Source organism: Magallana gigas, chromosome 4 (genome assembly GCF_963853765.1).
Source record: "Magallana gigas chromosome 4, xbMagGiga1.1, whole genome shotgun sequence".
Taxonomy (NCBI): Eukaryota; Metazoa; Mollusca; class Bivalvia; order Ostreida; family Ostreidae; genus Magallana; species Magallana gigas.
The window spans coordinates 37,017,907-37,040,173 of record NC_088856.1 but is presented as its reverse complement, the minus strand read 5'-3'; the positions used below and the strand labels follow the sequence as shown (position 1 = coordinate 37,040,173).

Sequence of the window (22,267 nt, the reverse complement as noted above, 5' to 3'; positions counted from 1 at the left end):
ACCGATATACATCGAGTGTACATGTAATCAAACAGGTCCCGATCACTGAATATCAACAGTATAATTTATATTGGGGGTCTGGATGTATATATGTACTTCGGTTTAAGGGTTGGAAAGACGGGGGGGGGGGGGGGGTGTCAGTCCTGTTTCTAATTAGCTGTGACATACGTGTACTATAGGTGTATCAAGCCAGCTAAATCATTGTTTTGTTAAGCTAGAATGTTTACAGATTTTTTTTATTTTCTCGATCCGACTGTTTAATTAAAATCAACATCAATTGATATTAACATTGATTAACAGCGTGGGCAGCAATCCCCTGGACTGGTCACTGGGTCGTCACACAGCGGCATGGGGCAGGGTATGGGGTGGCAGTAGGTCTGTCCCCCAATGGTGCAAGGGTGAGGGCAATCCTCTTTCTTCTGTGTCTCCTTTTCTGAAAGGAGTTGTATATAATAATACAGTAAGTATGCTATTGCAAAGTAGAAGTATATACATGTGCACTCAGAGTGATATAAAATCTTGCTTTAAAAAAATTCCCAAAATGAAAATTGGAAAAAAGTGGGAGTTGTCTTTCTTAGAAAAGGATATTGTTACTAAGTTTAAATAAATTGTATTTATCATATTTTTTAATTGGCGCAGCGTTTTTCTTTAATGTTTATTGACTTTAATTTTTATTGCATTCAGTGGCGGTTTGCTGGTTGTGGCAATATTGTGATATTTGTAAAATAAATATACATATGTATATACATGTATAATGAATATGAGTTAATCTTTCTCTTTAGCCAGCATATAATTGTAATTACAAACGATCTTCGTGAAATTATAATCAAAACCAAAGTGTATATATGCAATATGACAACTGATGGAATCAAGTTATAAATGTGCATGTAACTATAATACTAAAAACAGTATACTCGCATAATGCATACCTGAGGGGCAGTGTGGACAGCAATCCCCGGGGGTGGTGACGGGATCCTTACACGGCGGGTGGGGACAGGGTATGGGGTAACACATGGTCCTGTTGTTGATCTTACAGGTTCCGTGGGGGCAGTCATCCGGACACAGGGTGCAGCACTGACCCGGGGCGTAGATAGGGTCGGCGCAGGCCGGTGGGGGACAGGGAGGGGGGTAGCAGAAATGGTGACCGTTCACGACGCATGGGTGAGGACAGTCGGAACTGCGACCTTCAAGATATTTTGAAAAAAAAACCTGTATGCGTGTATAACCAAGCAGTTGTTTTACATTAAATCGTGTTGTACATGTAAGTTTAAAAATTATATAAACAATGTACAAAGTTTACAAAATCGTTTTGCATTTACATCTACCCGCTAAAGTAAAAATAATATGTCATGAATAATTTATGAATATTTAAATTAGCCCATATTTACATCCAACCAGTAATTTCAAAAACTACAATACGACACTTGTATGCGATGATAGTGATGTTTCATTCAGTCAATTGAAGTATCGCGAGAATGTTAATTCCTTGATTGTGATGCATTTGACCAAACACTTACTTAAAAGTTTCAAGCAAAATTTGACAGAGTAACGTTTTCTTACCTCCAAGGGCGGAACTAAGGTTGCTATGTAAAATTACTAGAGTGATAAACACTACATAATAGACAGACGCCATTGTAGACAAAGATTGGACAGTTTATCTTGACTTGCAAACCGTAAAGCTATATCATATCTTAATTCTTATCATTTACTATATAAGCAATCTATAAGTAATAATACTAAATTTAATGCAAGATGTCATGCAGTAATTACATGTGTAGATAGATTTTGAGTATGTACATACATGAACTTGTAATTCAAATTTATTTCATTTCTTTGTTTTGTTGACTAATATAAATCTTTCTCTGCATGACTGACTTCTGTGTCTGAAAGTGAGTGAACGCAAGTGTGTGTGTTTGGGGTGAGGATGCGAGGTTGGGGTAGATCTAGACTTGAAAGGTTTAGAAATTCCTCGTATTGGAATAAAATCATACCAAATGTCATTCCATTTTCGTAACATTAACGTGATTTGACCATGCTGACAATGATAGATAATATTTGAAAATGTGATGACAGACATGGCCATGGATAAAAATATAGGAAGGGGTTTTTCATGGAAGCCCTAATGGGTTAACGTTAAGATGTCTGAATAGTTGTCGTCATTACCAGACTGTTTCAACCTCCTTGTCATGAAGAGCTTTGTATAAAGATGTAGACGGTAAGTATTCAAATAATACAGCTAAAATATTTGGACTTTTTCCTCATTAATGAATAGTTAAATTTACGACCAAAAATATCGATCATATTAAATATTTCTATGGCAAACCTGATCGGTAAGTTGTTCACCATCCAGCTTCCTCAAAACGATTTTTTTTTAAAAAAAATCAAAATAATAAAGAATTAAAAAATCTTTAAAAACCCAATAAAGTCAAAAGGAGGAATAAAAATCCCAGGCCCCAGGGCCATAAAACTTAGATGAGCTTAGTTTTGATCTAAGTCTCACTTTTACAAAATGAACATATAGTGGAAAAGTGAGACTGAGATCAAATTTTTTTTAGATCAGCAAATCAAAAACACATGTGCTTGTGGACTGGACCGTGCACTACCACCCCCCCCACCCCCCCCCCTTTCTATTTTTTTTTCACAATTTTATTTTCATTTTTTTTTTTATTAATTATCGTTAACAACCCCTTATATATGTCTCCAGTCGAAAAATAACAGAAATATCACGACTCTGTGGCATTTTATATTCACACTCGTTTCCCTTATATATAAAAAGCACGGTCCAGTCCACAAGCACCTGTGATCAAAAACAGTGATTTGAAGTCAGCCAAAGTCAAAGCAAAAGTCAAAACAATGAAACGATGTCAGCAGAACATTTTATTGATGGAGATTCTTGGCTTGGGGTCCGTTAGACGGTGCCCGTGGGACAGTGCGGACAGCAGTCCCCCGGACTGGTCACCGGGTTGTCACACGGCGGGAAGGGGCACGGTACGGGGTGACAGTAGGTCTGTCCCCCGGCGAGGCATGGGTGGGGGCATTGCTCTCTTTCCTCTCGTGTGTTATCTGCAAGGATGGAAAGTAGCGTGGACAATAAAATTAATTAGTGATATCAGAGATGTGTAATCTATGGTACTATATCTACTTATACAATGTATAGTCTTTACAATAAGAAAGTGTATCACAAACATTTGCAGTGAATTGGAAATTCAGGTTCAGCAAACTGAAGCTAGATGTATACATTTTGTATACCGAAAAACCTTAAGGAGCTTGATGTTTGGAGACCTGTTTTGTAGATCTTAAAATTGCACAAACATTTTTACACCCTGAACAATGCGGCAACAGGTCGTTAGTATTTTTTTCTTTTTCACAATAATTGCTGAGCTATAAGGTTAACCCCAATTTACCTTTAGTTATCTTAGTCTTATGTGAAAAAAATAACTCAAAGACTTTATTATATTAATAAAAGTTTGATGCATTAGTATGGCGAAATTTCAATAACTGCATGCGATATATATAGACTTCATCATATTTATGTATTTATATATACAACATATACATGTACCCTCTGGACAATGCGGGCAGCAATCCCCGGGGGTAGTGACTGGTTTAACACACGGTGGTAGAGGACAGGGGACGGGATAACACGTCATCTTGTTTCCGACTTTACACGTCCCCTTGGGACAGTCCTCTGGACAGGTCCCGCAGCACTGACCAGGGATAGAGATGGGATCACGGCATGCGGGGACGGGGCAAGGCGGGGGCCTACAGAAGTGATGGCCGTTTATAACGCAGGGGAAGGGACAATCTGCGCTGCGATCTAAAATATCAAATATTATACCGATATAATCTTATAATCATTATACGAAGGTCCCAAATTACGATAGCGCATTTAACTTCTTTAATCTTTCGTAAAAAAAAGAAATATTTTTTAATAAACCATTAAGCAAATTTTTATGGAAAAGAATACCTTATTAGTACGATTAACATCGTTTTTTTTTTCAAATCAAAAGGTGCAGATCACCTAAATATACTGTACATGTAGATTAATATTTTCATTGTCAATACCACACAGTGCAAATAACCAATACCTAGTATAATTTATATATAAGTATCTGACTCAGTCTAATGGTCTTAATCTTGACCTTTGACTTAGAATACAAGGTATTGTTATAATGTAATTTAAGCTAGAACTTTGGCCTTGGCCGTGGTTATAGTATGTCAAGCAATATACATGTATACACGGTGCGTCTACACAGTAAAGAAATGCTAATGAAGATAGCTACGCTTTGTGGGGGGGGTGTAAAAATTTGATAATTTTTCAACAATTAGCGTTATAATCCATTGTACATGTAGGAATTCAATTGTAGTAAATGTACTAGCAATAAACTTGACCTCCCCCCCCCTTTCTGTGCAATTATTGTACATGCATATATTATATACATATAATACAATATTATATTCTAACAGAGGTTTCAACTAGAATTCAATCAATCCCAAATTGAGAGAGTTAATATTTATATAATAGTGTTGTGTTGTGCATGTACTATGCCTAAATAGTAGTCAGGGTTTGATACATAGTGCCGGAGGCGAGTGCATTATGTATCAAACCCTGACTACTATTTAGGCATAGTACATGCACAACCCAACACTATTGTTTTTATTATGCCGACTGTTGAATATACTGACGTGCTTTGCTATAAGTAGCTGTGACGTTCGAGTGTTGACAAGTCCCTAAAAACACTCACTGGAAAAGCAAAGATTTTTTCTTATATTTACATACAAAACACTGAATTAAGGTGGAGTTGTCCCCCCCCCCCCATTTTATGGGGCCATGTAAAAATTTGCATTGAAAATAAGGAAATAATCAGTGAAATTGAAGTAAAATGGTATACCCCCCCCCCCCCACCACCACCACAAGGATTAGGATTTTCAGAATTTTGAAAGTACATTTAATTAACCTTTTCCTATTTTTTTTGGCAAGATTTTTTGCATGAGTCCCCCCCCCCCCCCTCCCCCCCCCCCCCCACACTTTCCAAACGATGCTACGTGCCTGTAACACCAATACAACAGTTTGGAAAAAATAAATTTTTTTTACTTACCGTTTATTGAGAAACCTAGGTTCCCGATCGCCAATACAACCAAAACGAATGCGATGGAACGGATCATAGCAGGGAAAAGTCGGGACCTTATCTGTGGCAGACAAATGAGGCAGTATAAAACCGTTTATTTCACGAGCACGAATAGAGTAGCGATATATATAATTATATCGAACTAGTTCACCTAGTACATATAGCTTATCATTTCAAAAAGACCATATTCTGAACTATGAAGGTAAACTGATTAAAGAAAATGTGGGGGCAAATCAAAATCAGTCTATTACACATTTCGAAATAACTATATATTAGTACATATAATGTGTACATAATGATACAATGTACATTATGTATCATACATGTATGATATATTTGTTATAGTGAGTTCAAAAATCGCGTCCATTTGTAAACGTCGTATTTATTTCTGATTTTATAATGGGATTTCTTCGATTTTGATCATCAAAAATGTCAATAATGCTGGTGAAACCATACAATTTTTCCACTCTTGTTTTCTGCAAACAAAAAAGGGATGCAACTGCATAAAGCCAATGCTCAAATTTTCGGCATGCGGAGATCTAGAGGGGGGGTTGGGGGTTGGTCAACCGGACGGGACTAATGGACTTGTACTTTTTATTTTCTGTTTCATTTATTTTTTAAAATAGTGGAGAACTGGCATCGCCCCCTGGGTTGCTAAGCATTCAGCATCGCTCATTATTAAAGTCTTTGCAAAAACTACATGTAAACCCATTGACTAAAATGTTGTAGTTTTTCCTTTTTTTTCCCCTTTATTAAAAATTCCTCGTCGCTAATTCTAAGAAACCCAATCTTATAGAGATTGCAAATGCAATGTAATGTAAATATAAGATCGATCGATCATTTAACAATTAATTGTTTTGCGTTGAAAATCTTAAACTGGCCGGTGCATGGGTAGTTAGTTATTCGTAATGACAATGTTTGCGCCCAATTGTCGTCCCATATAAATGCTTTGTACAACCAAACAAGTCCACGCAAACAAACTGTGGTCAGTCGCAGTACTCTAGGAAACATGACCGTCTGCAAGAAATGGACTCTCGCTAAGGCTTTCTCCGGTCCCCCGGATGCCTCCAACTTTAAGCTCGAAACGGAGGAGTTGCCCAAGCAACTAAAAGAGGGAGGTACGCTGTTGTCATATTTTTATCTTCATTGTTTGTTCGACTATGGATTACGATGTAAGGGGACACAATTGGGTAATCGCTTGGATTTAAATTTTAATTTGGTCTTTAAACGGTAAAAAAATAATATACGGAACGCCATACGATATAATTGTAATTATCAATTCGGTGTTTCTTAAATAATTATCAAGCCTCGTTTTGTTTTTAGTTCTTTGTGTTCGAAGATTGGGAATACTATGTTATTTTGCTATGTCTGTCCATCTACTAGTACATGTATTTGTCTCAGACTACGTCTGTCTATATACACATGTACATCCGTCTCTCCGTTTATCTATCTCTCCGTCCGCGCAGCTGTCTTCCTTTCTTTCTATCTTTTTTCGTTTTTCTGTTCTTCATTTTAAAGAAATAATTTTCTTTTACTTCGGTTGATACCTCTGCCTTTCGATACTTGTAGAAGTCCTCTGTGAAGCGGTTTTCCTGAGTGTCGATCCCTATATGAGGTAAGCACAAAATTAGTATGTATTATTTTGTTTTTTTTCTTTTTAAGACAAACATTGGATTCTTATTGACCATTTCATTTTTCAGATTATTTCCTGTAGCTGTCGGCTCTGTTATGCTAGGTGAACAAATAGCCAGGTAAATGAATATTCAAAATTGTACGCCGAACAATGCAGGTCTGTTATTCCCACTATACTGCATGTTCACGTGCAATGCATAGTATAACATGCACGTGACGCTTGCCCTGTTCATACCGTATGCATGTACATACATTTACTTCTAGACCTTGTAGAGAAAAAATTATGACACATTTGATGCATATAGGACTGAATATGTGACTGCACAAACATGTTAAACGATGAAATCAAACGAACATACGGTCAACGAACCCCCCACCACAACCCCCCCACCCATGATCTCAATTTCAATTTTTTTCTACAGAGTGAGCAAGAGTGAGAACCCGGATTACCCCGTGGGGACGTTCGTCCAGATCATGGTTGGCTGGAGGACCCACACCATCCTCTCTGACCCCACCAAACTCAACAAGGTCATGGACATGGGGGATCTGTCCAAATCACTGGCGCTCGGACCTCTTGGAATGCCAGGGTAAGTAATCGGCTTGCAGATGTACATTGTTTATAAATGTCACACGCAGTTGCGGTTTCTTTCAAAGGGAACGGTTTGGTAACAAGTACTGTAAACCAACATTAAATTCGCGCCAACTATAATTCGCGACTGACAAATAAGTGATAAATAGTTCGCGACGACAAGCGTTTGCAATATGAAGTCTATGTATAATATCTATAACACATTAAGTTATAATTAATATATACTGATTTGAGACGAATTAACTATGTAGAAGTTTCTCACACGCGAATAAATTTAACATCTAATTAATTTTACATCTAATTGCGAATTTAGATGTTGGTCAACAATGATAATAGCTATTTGCATTTACAAAAAATTGTTTCATAAAAAATTTTCATACAATGAATTATTCGCGTGCTTATGATTATGGTACAGAGATTGGAATTTGCTTAGTATCCAGGAATGGCAAAGTAGTTTAATGCACATCGCTTTACGTAATGGAAGCATCAGTTTCCCATACCCATGCAATTCTCTACAGTAACGTTAACTTTGGGGATTTTGTTACAGCATGACGGCATATTTCGGTTTCTTGGATGCTTGTCATCCCAAGCCTGGGGAGATTGTCTACGTTAATGGGGCCGCGGGAGCGGTGGGCAATCTTGTAGGACAGATCGCTAAGATCAAGGTAATCATAACTACATGTACGACTGAATCGTAGATCTCTGTATTAATTCTTAGATCTTTTTAAGGAGTCGTATAAACGTGATCTTTATTTGAATGGTAGGTATATGTTATGAGCAATAGTATAATATCTTTTTTTAAGTCATACACGGTTAATTAAACAAAGGAATATGAATAGTCAAGAGTTGTATATATTGCAATATAGAGTTTAAGATTACGATAAAGAATCGTAGAGTGCAACACAAATTCGTAAGTTCGGGCTTTATGATAGATTTGATCACGCCCCGACCGAAATTATTACCTTATAATATTCAAAGAATGATTCCTTATTACTTATATTTATATAATTTTAAGCCGTCGAACGATTAAATATTCAGATATGAATAAGCAAACCCCGCTATAGTACAAAATCGATACGTAGTATTATCACAGGCAAAGACACTGGAAAATGTAAATATTGATTTGTAAGCACAATACATTTAAGATCTCTTTAAAACAACACAGCAGTATTCAAATCCGTTTCTTATATGAAGGAAAATTAATATTAAAATGAATTTAAAGCAATATGAGCTGCAATTTTCATGTTGACTTTTTTTTTTTACCAAAATGAACTTTTCTACTAAAATGACAAAAATATCATGGTTTTTAAATATCTGTTAGCAATATTTTTGTGGAAAAGGCCGTTAAGAAGCCTTATTTGGAGCAGATTTGAATTATTGTCGTCCTGTACAAAAATTGATTTGCTATACATTCCTTAGAAGAGAAATATTTCCTTTGACAAAAATTAATAATTTTTTCAAATCTTATTTATCATAAAAGTTTAAGTAATATGCAGACTTATCATACTAGCAGGTTTTTGCTGCAAAATAAAATTAAAAAAAATACTGCTCATATTGCTTTAAACACTAACCAAAATTCTCCGTATCAATATCTTATTACGGGCCGTCAGAACGCGGTCCGTTATTTGATATACATTTAGATATTGTAACTGCGTTTCTGCGGGATAGTTTTATTTTTTATAGAATTAATATCATCATGATGCTTATTTTTATGAATTAAAAGTAAATTTGCATGAAGAAATATGTTTTATGCCTTTAAAAAATACTACCTATTTTTTGTTTTGCTCGTAAATGGAAAGTAAGCCATAGACTGGTGTAAGGCGCGTTTTTCTCGAGACTATAATCTATTCGGAAAATTTTGGAGTTTTTCATTCTTTTCAAAACAATGTATCGAGATCGGTATACGGGGCATACTAAAGACCTGAAACAGTAAAGAACTGAATGACATGAAATTTTATATGAATGATATAGTTGAATATGTATGTTCTGCGTCAAATAAAATGACTTTTTGTGTGTATTTATTATATTTCCATGTGAAATGTGGTCAATGTGTTCTCCATTACTTCATAATATGGCAATGGTCATATAATTACCGTAAGAAATGCTTACAGTAACGAACTCCATTCTTAATAATAACAATAAAATGTTAAACTTCAAAATGTTGCTGAAAATATATCAAAATTAACCATAAAAATTAGTTTAACCAACACGTTATTTTCTTTTTTGTGGTGTGTTTTTTTATGTAAACAACCAATGATGATTCATACAGCAATCATATTTTTGCGGCCCATTTGACGCTTGCTTCAATGTTTTTTCTTGTTCGTATATTTTGATAACCTTCTGACTTCGTCTTTAGGATTGTACGGTCATCGGCAGTGCCGGAAGTGAGGAAAAGTGTAAGTGGTTGAAAGAAGAGCTTGGATTTGACGCAGTGTTCAATTACAAGAAGACACCGCTGGAGGACGCGCTGAAAGAACACGCCCCGAAAGGAATTGACTGCTTCTTTGATAATGTAAGATTTTGTCTGTAGTGTAAAAATGCAACGGTCAGACTTCACATTCTTCTTGGAATCTTTCAGACAGAGCTTGTTTTACTGCATGACAGTAAGTCCCAAGATGTTGCGATTGTCACTGGCTATTTGTTACCCCTCTGTGTTTTATACAGGTCGGAGGGAATGACACAACTACCGTCCTGAAGCACATGAACAAATGCGGAAGAGCCGCCATTTGTGGCGCCATTTCACAATATAATAGGGAGGAGAAAGACAAAGATAAAGGTATATGTAAAAGGGAGTGCAAGTGTCATATTTCAAATCAATCGCAACATATCAGGCCTTTTCGGGGGGTTTTACCGAGCCTGCCGGAAAGGCCCGAGAAGTAGCGATTGGTTTTGAATAAAAGATTGTAATTTTTAATTTTGTTAGAAAAACAACTACATATGAACATTTATTTTTAAAATTCAGAATACATAGATAATTAAGTACATTGTACTTTTTTCATTGTCATGTTTTAGACAACTGAAGGCAATGAAAAGAGGCAAAATAATGTAGATCGAAAGCTTAGCGCAAGAATACGTGCTCTCCTTCACACGTAATGCTTAATATTGAACTTATCAACTAATATTTACGTTTTCAATGTCTTTATCTGTGATAACACTACTTCTCGAATTTTTACTATCAATTTTGTTCATGTACTATACAGTCCAATAACTTCAAATGGCGTATAATTCGGCCGCAAGCAGGTTTTCCTTATTTATATTCAAATACCTATATAATCGTTGCTCAAAATTATATAAATATAAGTTAAAAGGAATCATTCTTCGAATATTATGAGGTGATAATTTCGGTCGGGCGTGATCATAAAGCCATTCGGGTTTTATTGGATTTGATCACACCCCGACCAAAATTATCACCTCGTAACACTAAAAGAATGATTCCTTATTCCTTCATTATGGATTAGTCTGCAATTTTAAGGGAAAAAAATGACTAAATATTTCATAGGTGAGCTTCCATACTCTGCCATTTTGATGAACATGTTGCACGTGGAGGGAATACAGGGCTGGCATCACGTGGCCAAATGGCCAGAGGCACTCAAACAGATTCTTCAATGGATTAAGGAGGTAAACTTAAACTAGTCCATATATAGGACGCTGAGTAGTAAACAATTTACCCATCGAATCTACCTTAGAGTTTTATTCATCATTATTTTTACAGTCATAAACTTCTATCAAGTACAGAAGCATTCCAAATATTTTAACTCATAAACATGTATTTAAAGGGCTTTCTAGCTCATACATTCAGTTCTTCTTCCTTTTTCGCCCTTGTTGTCAGCGAGCGAATTTAAGACTGGGCGAATTCTGATGTCTCAAATTATCTTTCTTTGAACACTACTGTATCTGGGCGAATTTAAATCGGGTCGAAACTTTTTACAAGTGGTGTAGAAGGGCGAAAATTACATGGAGCGAAAATAACACTATATACAGTAGTCTAAAAACATGGCCATGACAAATCCAGCCTTTTTTGAGCTTATATAGCAGGTCATGAATATCATAATGCATGGTCCTTGTATACACCAATAGAACTACTGCATAAAGTTTTATAAATTTCAAAAAGGCAAACCCTCATTCCAATTTAATACCCCCAATTTCAGACTCGTACAATAAATGAATACTGTAAACCAACGTTTAATTGCGACGACTTTATTTTGCGATTTACTAAAAACTGGTCTGCGACAACTAATGTTCGCGACCACGCCTTTTTCAGACCCGTCTTGTTATAACAACCATGTGACGAGGACTTTTTTGCGGCGAGTAATATTCACGAATCTCGCGGAAATTTCTCGCACGCGAATAAAAGTTTGTTTACAGTACTTTCGTATCAGAATCAAAGTTTCATGGTCTTTTATCCCATATGTAGAGCTACATACATGTAAGTACGTTGTAATAATTTTATAAACGGCCTAATCAGGGGGAAAATGATACCAAACATTTTGTGACATAATTTCAATCAAACAATTATATGGAATTTTTTTATTAATAGCAAAATAGGGAGTAAGGTTTGGTATTATATGGAGAATTTCATTCACTTTTACCATCTTTCCTTTTTTCTTTGCAGGGAAAAGTAAAATATAAGGAGTCAGTGACAGAGGGATTCGAAAACACCGTCCCGGCATTTATTGGACTTTTTTCTGGTCAAAATGTTGGCAAAGCTTTGGTCAAAATATAAGGCGTCTCTAGAACGTGGAATGTGTTTTGTAATTGTAAGTTTAAAGTTAACGGAAACGTTGTTACACAATATGAAATAAAATACAGGTATTTAGTTGGGGTAAGTTGTTTTGTTGTAATATTGTATTAAAAAAAATAGATGGCCAAATACAGGTAACATGCGCGGATTTAGAAAATTAAACCATTGCTGCGGTTGGGGGGGGGGATGGATCTAATACCTATATTCGAAAATGTTTAAATTTTTTCTGTGAATTTCCATTTTTCAAGGAATTTTACACATCATTTTTTGTGTCTTTAATACAGTTACATGTATAAACTTTTGTTAAATGTAGAGAAAAGTAATAAATATTTTTAGCTTTACAATTTTAATATTTCCCCTTTTGCTTCATACAGAGGAGCTCTTCTCTGAAGGCGATCAAATTGGTACCGTTCAAGGCTCCGCGACCATTCAGCCTAAAAATTCTTGAGTGAACTTTTGGGGAAACTTTTCTTTGGGGAGACAATTACACTATTCCTGATTAACATTACCATTTAATCCGTGTCTGACGCGCCTAACCGGTTTGGCCTATAGAAGTCCATACAATATTTATTATCTATAATATATACATACTTTGTACCTGCATTAGTTGTAACTTTTTGTTCTACAGTAAAAACTTGCATGTATACTAGTATTGTTTATGAAGCGCCATACAGGTATAAAATCTGTCCTAAATCTCAATCAAACCTTTCGTAACATAGTACACAAAAACGCATTAGCCTCTTGTTTTATGGTGTCTACTGAGTAATTTAAAATCAGACACACCAATTGTCTGCTGGTTTGTAGAATTTACACCCATTCTAACATCAGACCTTTGGGGTTGAAATTTTGCAGAAAATTGTTTATTTGTTCGATTAGAGAGGGACTTTAAATTATCAATGTTGAATGAAAAGTTCTGTCAGCAAAGCAAATATTTAATAAAAAATCTTATGCACTGCAATTGTTAATTTCTTTGAACAAAGTCACCACTTCATAACGCGCATTTATTCAGGCATTATACGGTTAATTGACCAGTACATGCAGGAGTCTTCGATATTCATTTGGGGAAAGAATGATCTCACATAATGATTGTAAATGCTAAATGGTATCATGGCGCGATGATTCGATTTTCTATATGTGATCATGCAAAAATCTAGCTTAATTACTTTCTTTACGAAGAAATGCATATAATTATTATGGAAATGCTTAATTGGTACATGTATCATGGCCTGATGATTTGATTTTCTGTGTGTGGTCATGCAAAATCTTGCTTTCTTTGCGAAGAAATTCATATGATAGAATAATTATGGAAATGTTTAATCGGTATTATGGCCGGATGACTTGATTTCCGGCCTGTTTTCTTGCAAAATTCTACTTACATATAATTTTCAAAAAAAACAAACAAAAAACGACTGTTGTACATATATGTAATTTGGATAATTCAACGAAAGGTTTGCCATCGGCTATAAGTACTGTACAGTGTACTTTTTGATAGGATATCAAATCAATATTTCTGGATTTTAACTTTATGTCAGATCGAGATACTTTTTCAAAAATAATATAAGAATTTGATGCATATGTAAAATGGCAAAAGATACATTATTTAAGAGCGAAAAGATAGAAATAAAATGAGAGTTTAAAGGGAAAAGATTCGAGCTCGGAAAACGTAAATAAATTACTCTGTAAAGATTAAATATTTTTTAAAGAAAAACTTAGGGCTTTGATTTCATTGTTTGTTTTAAAAACAAACAAGAAGTACCCATATTCGCACTATCAATGAAATTGCTCATAACGCAAATGTTTTGATATAAAACAAAAATAAATTAAAAGTACGACCCTACGATTCATGAGATATATAGATTGGTTCATCCCACAGTAAAGGTTCCAGAAGTGTATTATTGCAGCAGTAAAGCTGAGATCGATAAAAAAAAAATCCTGAATTATATTACCTGATAAAATTCATTACTGCTGAAAAACTCAACACAACATTTTATTTGGTTCCACAACATTTAACAAATGTTTGATGAAAATCAACAGTTTTTAAATAATTATTTTGTGCGAGTTCTGTGTTCATCCCACCATTAATAGCCATCTAAGCCAAGGGAGTTAATTGGATAAATTTGAATTTTACTATTTAAATCTATAAACTCCTTGATATGTTGTTAAAAGCAAAGAAGTTTTGCAAGAATGCTTTCACTGAAAACATCATTAAAAATTTGTCCAAATAAAATAATATCCCCGAGCTTCAAAAAAAAAAAACAAAAAACAACATCAAATTATAGATGTAAAAAAATTACAAGGTCATAGGTTATTAGACGGGCAGCCTCTTTGTGGCGTTGGGTTGAGATGCACTTTCTGAAGCTAAAGAGCGAGACCAGGATTTCAACCTATTGGATAAATTATATACAAGGATGAGGTTACATGGAGGCCAGTCGATGTTTGTCTACAATGTAATGTAATTGGATGTCTTCCCTTGCTGCATCCTACATATAATCGTAGTCGAGAGCCTTTCGACGATTAATTTATTATAGAATAACCCAAGTATAATGTAAGTATTATATTCTTCTTTTTTTGTATTTTTTTTTTAAAAAATCTGAAAAGGGAAGGCACATTTTTGTATTTTGTTTTTTAAAAAATCTGAAAAAGGAAGACATATTTTTTTTGTATTTTGTTTTTTAAAAAAATCTGAAAAGGGAAGACATATTTTTTATTGTAATAGATAAAGATTTCAATAGCAGGCTGTTAATAAGCTATCCTGCCACTAGCAATGTTTACAAGTTTCTTTCATTTTGAAATTGTTAAACGCTTTTTAAAGGGACATGGTCAGAATTTCAGTTGAAATTTTTCATGATCAATTCTCCCTTTTTTCCCCAATTTTGATGTTTCGGGTCTTTGTTTAATATGATAAACTAAAATCTGAGTCTCAATGGTCGTGTCATAAGCGAGATACAGAGCTCACGATTCTGTGTTATGTAAACAAAAGTGATAGCATGTTTTTTGTTTACATACTAAGTCCGAAGAGAAACTACAAGCTTTCATATTTGAATGTAACAAAAACTAAATAATTACTGTTTATTTGTGTTTATTACGAACTAAAAAGGAAAAAATCTGCATGAAAAACAACATTTACTAGTATTCACATATATTTTACAAACGTAAACAAAAACACGACATGAGTCGATCTTGTTTACATTACGAAGTATCTTTCATATACTAGTAAATCGATTAATTATTTATATTCGATTTGGGTGACCATTAAAAGTATCCCCAATGAAGCATTTCAAAAACTATAAATAGAAAAGGAAATTTTCAACTCAAAGTGTGAACATACCCCTTTACATGTAGACGAAACATGGCGGACTTTATGATGAAATGCTAGTAAATTGTTTGTTTGCTCTATTTATTAGATTTTCACGTTTAGACCAACGAAAATTTAACCTTACAAAATTAAAAAAATTTGTTTGTATATTTCTGTTAAGTGACTAACATTATAGTAACATACCCATTTTTCTTGTTTACTGAAAGATTTAAATTATGGTTATTTTTTGAAAAATAGTTTTGCAATTGGAATTTTCATTTATGCTTTATTTTTCAAAGAAAGTAGTCCATCCTGAAACCAGGTACCTTCGGTGGATAATGACGAGATGACAAGCAGAAGAAAACAATTATCATTCATTTTGGTTTATGCAGGTAATGTTGCATTTTAATAGCTCCAACTCAAAGGAGTTTTCATTTATTTCATTTCAATCAAAGAACAATTATTATTATAGCATTATGTATATTTTAAAGCATTATTCCCTTATCTTATGATGTATAGTAATTTATAAAAGAATCAGTAAAAAGGCGAGAAAAAAATGATAACTTTGATTTGCTGAATTTTCGCCTGTTATTGATCTTGAAAATTCTTAATAATCAGACCTATTCACGCCAAATTAAAGGGTTTTTTTCTTAAATTGTTGTATTAACATTGAAAGGGTTGACGTACGTATTACTAGTAGTGTCACATTATTCTTATTTTTCTCATCAACAGTGCTGCAGCTTCTAGTGGGTTCCGGACATGCGCAGTACACAACGACACTGGAAGTCAATCTCCTGTCTGAACTATACAATAGCAACTACTCCTCTTTGGTGCGGCCTTCAGCTACCGTCATGGTCCGGACAAGTTTTGTGTTGTATACCATCAACGACTTGGTACGTGCATTGTACATTTACTAGATAAGTATTATATACGGTAACCATAGATGACTTTGCACGTACATGTACGTCTAGTTTTTTGTTTTTTTTTTGGTTTTTTTTTTTTTGGTTTTTTTTTGTATAGTATCTGATTCAGTGACTTATAATTATCACGTACAAGTAATAGTCTTTTGCTGTGTCAGTCTGGTCCAATTAAGTGGGAAAGAACTTTTAACGACAAATAATTATTATTTGGTCCAGCATAATGTTTTATCATAATTTAAGTGTGCTGAGTCCGAAAAAAAAATATGCTGGTCTTCATAAAAACGGCGTTATGTAGGTCAAATATATATATTAGCATCAATGAGTTAGTATGTACATATACTATAGTTTTGGTTTGTATGCAATCAACGACTTGCTATGTATTAGTTTTTCTCACAAATTTGTAATGAACATGATACTGATGTCTGGAAAACATTCTTGACCTTCGAGACTATCTTTGTGTTTTTCAACTCCTAGAATCTCCATCGAATTACATTTGTCTGTTATTTGACGTATAACTGAAGAGGTAAGGGGACTAGGTGGTCATCAAAGTAACCTTTAAAAGAAGAGCTCTATATAAAAATATAGTTAAATACCCAAATTTAAATTGTTACAGTAATATTTACGGATTTGTTTTTTTTTATTAAATAATAATATATATAAACAAATCATATCTAAAAGTTTTCGGTCGATCTGGTGGTTCGATTGTTGACCATCGAGCCTTCCTAAAATATAAAAAAAAAAATGCCTTGTATAATAAGATCAAAATCGATCTCCTTGTAGAATATGAAAATTTCCTTTTTAAGCGCAAAGCATAGCTCAGCGCTTTATTGTCGTTAGACGAATAACCGCCCCCTATAATTAAGCAGAAGTATACATCATTAAAACTGGTTAGGGAGCTAGTTTCAGGGGTTTATGCACATAACTGCACGGGCTATTGTGAATGTAATTTACGGGCTATTGTGAATTTAATGTACGGTGCTTACATACATGTACATCATTGCAGGGACTGTCATGCAGTGTGAGGAAATATAGTGCGTATACATATATCTGTTATATACATGCAGAAGCTGGGTCAGTGCTTTTCAGTACTATCAGTACTTTGATTTGCTTTACTAGTTGTCACTCTTCTTTGTATTTGTTTCAGAGCATAGTGGATCAAACCCTGTCTATTTCTGGAATGCTGTCGATGGTCAGTATCTACTTGAATTAAATCCTCAAGCATAACAATGCCGGCCGGGTCGAGCCCATGCTTGAGTAACTTTGTTTTCAATTCTGTGCAATTGTATGTATATATATTTACATTTTCCAGTGTCTTTGCCTGTGATAACACTACGTATTGATTTTGTACTATATAACCCATAATACAAATGACGCCAAAATGAGGCGCCAGCGGGGTTTGCTTATTTTTATTTAAGTATTTAATCGTACATTGGCTAAAAATTATATAAATATAAGTAATAAGGAATCATTCTTTGAATATTATGAGGGGATAATTTCGGTCGGGGCGTGATCAAATCTATCATAAAGCCCTTCGGGCTTTATTGGATTTGATCACGCCCCGACCGAAATTATCACCTCATAATACTGAAAGAATGATTCCTTATTCCTTATATATACATATATGGACCCACCAGAATACATTTCCTTTCTATGAATTTTGTTATCTCTGATAAATAGATATCAACTTTTAAAATTTATGAATATGAGAACTTTCATTTACGTAAGTTTTAACAATAATGACAAAAGTGAACAAAAATGAAAAATGCATTAAATCGGACCATATAATTAAATAGTTTTAAAATAAAGAGAAAGAATAACCAATACAATAATAGCTCCAGTTATGAATTTACGTGTATTTATATACATGTAGCAATACTTTAATTTATAGGTTTATTTTTAGTTTTTTTTTGGCGACAAGTTCTGATTCAATTCTTTGTCAATCAATCAGGCAAAAGGCAATTGAATAATCGATCAATCGATAAATTCCAGAAGTGGTTCGATAAGCGACTGGCCTGGGACCATTTACCCGACTATCAACATGTTCAGTTTATTTTTGACACGGATGAGAATACGTGGACACCAGCGGTATTTGTGGAAAATTCGTAAGATCCATTAAATAAGTTTTTTTTTTCTTTTACTTAGTGGATTTACAATTTGATTAACATGCGCATTATCAATGGTAGTTTTGTAGCAAATTCATCTTTAAGTTTTCCTTACAAAATTAGGTATACATGTACATTTTGTGGCTTAACATAAGGAAAAGACTTGAGTTTATTAAATTTCTTTTGCAAAGACAGTTGAAAATGTACAAATAGATGTAGATGAGAGAGAGAGAGAGAGAGAGAGAGAGAGAGAGAGGAGAGAGAGGGAGATTTAAAATTGTAAAATAAAAAAAAAATCCGCTGAATGACATTCACATGTGTTTTACATACCCACTGCCAATAGTCCGTTTTTATTTGTAGTGTGGAAGATTTGTCAGTACTGAACGATTCCAACATGCCGATGAGAATCACTCCAAACGGAGAGATACTGCGGGATACATACGGGATCTTCAAGGTGTCATGTGAATGTGACATCACGTACTACCCTCTGGACAAGCAAGTCTGTTTTATGAAGATAACCACCGGCGGCTACACCCAAGGGGAAATCGACCTTGAGTTTGACCCCGAAGCCGTTGACCTTTCTGATTACGTCATCAACGGAGAATGGAAGATCGTTGCCGTAAGCGGCTCATCTACTTCCGGGCAACAAATGGCGAAGACGAGAAAGGGGCTCAAGTTCGCTAGTCACAGCTTCAGAATCGAGCTGGAAAGGCGCCATTTGTTTCACATCCTTAACACGGTGTTTCCAGTGTTCTTGGTGGGCATGTTGATTCCTTTCGTGTACCAGCTGAAAGAGGTGTCAGACAGGATTGCGTACTCGCTGACCGTGCTTTTGTCTTACGCCGTGTACCTGAGTATGATCGCCGCAAACGTACCGAGTACGTCTGTGTCTGTCTGCTATTTATGTAAGTACAAACCAATCAAAATTAGAAAGTAACGGTACAATGTATAATTTTTATATAGTTTCAAGAAATTCGTGATTGATTAGTGAATATGCATACATATCTTATAAAAGATAATTTCAAAGAAGAATCCATTTTGCTGTTACACGAATTTCCATTTATTCCACGTATATTTAATATGTTCTCACTTCTAATAATCCTTACGTACATGTATACTCGTAAATCAATATCTAATCAAATTTTAGTAACGTTTCCTGTTTCCCTGGGATTATTTACATGTAGCTTCGATCTTGTCATATCTATTCTGTGTACTATACTGTGGCTTAACATGCATTAAGGGTGACATTGTTTGTCAACTGAATGCGCTTGCATTAATGAATTGGAGGCAAATTAAAGCATTAAATTTTGATCTTTTATTAAGGAGGCCGGATAGTCAACATATCAGAAATCAGGTCTGCCTTAAAATTTTAGATATTACTTTTAGAGCCAAAAAAACTACAATTTCATAAGGAAAAAAAACCGATATTAGTATTATACATGTAGCTTTAAAGTTTGAATATTTTCGTTTATATTTTTTTTTCCAAAGCTCTCCTTCTAAAGGAGATTAATTAATTACATGTAAGTCAAAAAATAGCCAATACCATACAGCCGTCTTAAAATTGCGACACGTTTTTTTTTTCTTTTACAGCGGTGTACTTGGTGGCTATTTTCACGGCATCCACATTCTCCATCGTGTTCGTGATTTGGATCGCCAGAATCGCCGACTACGAGAGTAACATGTCTCCCTGTACCAAATCAATTAATTGCCTCTTGGTTAGCAAGGATCCCATGCTGCGGTAAACACCCAAAGTCTTGTTGCCGTCGCAAGCACAGTGTCAGCATTTCAGCCGCAAAAGGAGAAGAGTTACGAGAAAATGGTCGATTGTCTAGAAATAACAGACGGGTGGATTCGGACCCGAGTCCAGATGATGACGCTGGTGTTGTTTGTGGTGGTGACGTCATAACATGGCAGGACTTTGCGAGTTCCCTGGATCAAATTTTATTTGTTTTCTTTTTTATTTTCATTGCCGTTTCTTCTTTGGTCCTTTTCATATTTTGGGGATTGGAATACGAGCACAACAATTGAGAGAAAGTTTCAAACAATTCTGCATAATGCTAAAGATATGAGTACAAGTTGTTTGAACTCGCTTGCCGATCATATCATAAACCTGTACTTAGATTCTACCTCTATTTTATTTTAATATTTCGTTCACGTTTTGTTATTTTTTATGACAATAAAAATCGTACGGGAAATACATATACAAGGGCAGATCTATCACTATATATCGAATAAATTTACAGAATACATGTATATATGTATTGTTAATTTTTATATTTTTTGCCTTTAAATCAAATCAATAATCTTATACACCATCTTTCATATTAGCAAACCTAGATGAACTTGTCCATGCATTTACATGTAGTATACGCATATGGTATATCGCGTTTGGTCGATACTTTTTTTGGATGCTAGTACAATGATATATCACTTTGTGTATTTATAAGCTATTGTGCATGTTAATACAAATTGTGTAATAAAATTTGATATAATATTAATTTACAGTGCATGGTTCTGGGATTTCTTATAGTTACGTCCCTCATACAAGAATCACCTTATAAGAAAAGTAAACTTTAAAGTCGTATTCAATCGCAACATCTCGGGCCTTAAATTTCCGGCAAGCTCGGAAAATTTCCGAGCTTGCCGGAAAGGCCCGAGAAGTTGCGATTGAAGTCGTATTATTTCTTTTCTGCTATTTAATTACATTGAGACGCAAGTATATAATTATGTTCTGACAATTTTTAAGAGGTATCTAATGTATAACTTCATTTACTCAATGCATGTATTGGTTTCCAACAGCAAGGTCGGTTGCAGATTTTATTTGAAGCAAATGAACATTCCTCTCCATAATACCGGTATATGAAAATGGGCATTCAGCATTTTAGGTCATAATTTAAACTCTATTCAAAAGTTGTACACGGCTTGCGTGTTTCTTAATGAATATATTAAGCTTCTGTAGCTATTCATATTAACTAATATCTACATTTTCCAATCTTTGTCTGTGATAACACTTCGAATCAAGTTTGCACCATATAGCGCGATACATTTCACCCATGACGCAATTGACGTATTGGTTTTCATTTGCATAATTATACGAAATGAAATAAGGTAGAAATGTTAATAATTTAATTACTGTTGAATTGCATATACATATTTGGTGAAAATAAAATCCTTCTTTGAATATCATGAGGTGATCAAACATATACGTACGGGCGTGGTCAAATCTATTGTAAAGCCCTTAGGGCTGCATTGGATTTGATCACGCCTGATGGTATTTAATCACATAAATACATACAGAATGATTCCGTATTCGATATATTAGTAAATGCTGAAAACCAAGCTTTTTTCTTTAATACTTTGTAAAACTGAAATAAAAAAGCAACTGGCATGATATATTTAGAAGAGTAGGCAATTTGACATATATCATGTATATGTGACCTTAATCATTTCTATGGCAGCTTACTGTCATATGTTGAAAATTTTGAATTTACCGGGTGGCAGTAAATACATTGTCATGTGGTAAATTTTGTATCTATTGATAACCGGTAAATTCAAAATTTATAACATGACATTGCATAAGAATTACAAACATTTTCGTCTTTGGGCTGTTTAATTGTCCCATATTAAGTATTATATTGTCGTGACGAGCTTTTTTTTTTAACATTATATAAATAGTGCCTGTTTGGGAGGGTAACAGTTGAAATTGACACCCCGAGAAAACCATTGTCAACCGACGCGAAGCGGAGGTTGACAATGGTTTTCGAGGGGTGTCAATTTCAACTGTTATCCTACCAAACAGGCACTATTTATTTTGTTATACTGAATGTCTTAATTTTAAAGAAAACAACTGCTTTTACAT

General features: G+C 34.6%; 4 protein-coding genes across 5 annotated transcripts; 2 read left to right on the top strand and 2 right to left on the bottom strand.

Annotated features, from left to right (window-relative positions):
- Positions 1-249: 249 nt before the first annotated feature.
- On the bottom strand, positions 250-1,684 carry LOC105336888 (kielin/chordin-like protein). The gene is made up of 3 exons (XM_011441370.4): positions 1,561-1,684; positions 930-1,184; positions 250-433 (listed from the first exon to the last, which is right to left on the bottom strand). Exons 1-3 carry the CDS (start codon positions 1,631-1,633, stop codon positions 294-296), a joined length of 468 nt encoding a protein of 155 aa, XP_011439672.3. The 5' UTR covers positions 1,634-1,684; the 3' UTR covers positions 250-293.
- A 1,175-nt stretch (positions 1,685-2,859) lies between these two features.
- LOC105336886 (cysteine-rich motor neuron 1 protein) lies at positions 2,860-5,350 on the bottom strand. 2 transcript variants are annotated; one of them, XM_066082320.1, is made up of 3 exons: positions 5,100-5,245; positions 3,563-3,817; positions 2,860-3,063 (listed from the first exon to the last, which is right to left on the bottom strand). In XM_066082320.1, exons 1-3 carry the CDS (start codon positions 5,164-5,166, stop codon positions 2,909-2,911), a joined length of 477 nt encoding a protein of 158 aa, XP_065938392.1. In that variant the 5' UTR covers positions 5,167-5,245; the 3' UTR covers positions 2,860-2,908. The 2 variants fall into 2 exon arrangements, 1 of the variants encoding a protein (XP_065938392.1); XR_010713168.1 differs by lacking the exon at positions 3,563-3,817 and having other exon boundaries at positions 5,100-5,350.
- Positions 5,351-6,086: 736 nt separating this feature from the next.
- LOC105336885 (prostaglandin reductase 1) lies at positions 6,087-12,171 on the top strand. Its single transcript, XM_011441367.4, has 9 exons — positions 6,087-6,247; positions 6,699-6,744; positions 6,830-6,880; positions 7,184-7,348; positions 7,898-8,015; positions 9,707-9,862; positions 10,015-10,126; positions 10,850-10,968; positions 11,963-12,171. Exons 1-9 carry the CDS (start codon positions 6,139-6,141, stop codon positions 12,071-12,073), a joined length of 987 nt encoding a protein of 328 aa, XP_011439669.3. The 5' UTR covers positions 6,087-6,138; the 3' UTR covers positions 12,074-12,171.
- A 2,163-nt stretch (positions 12,172-14,334) lies between these two features.
- Positions 14,335-20,801, top strand: LOC105336884 (acetylcholine receptor subunit alpha-type acr-7). The gene is made up of 7 exons (XM_020070883.3): positions 14,335-14,636; positions 15,686-15,778; positions 16,119-16,279; positions 17,451-17,495; positions 18,296-18,408; positions 18,769-19,313; positions 19,999-20,801. The coding sequence occupies exons 2-7, from the start codon at positions 15,733-15,735 to the stop codon at positions 20,148-20,150; spliced, it is 1,062 nt and encodes a 353-aa protein (XP_019926442.3). The 5' UTR covers positions 14,335-14,636; positions 15,686-15,732; the 3' UTR covers positions 20,151-20,801.
- Positions 20,802-22,267: the final 1,466 nt, after the last annotated feature.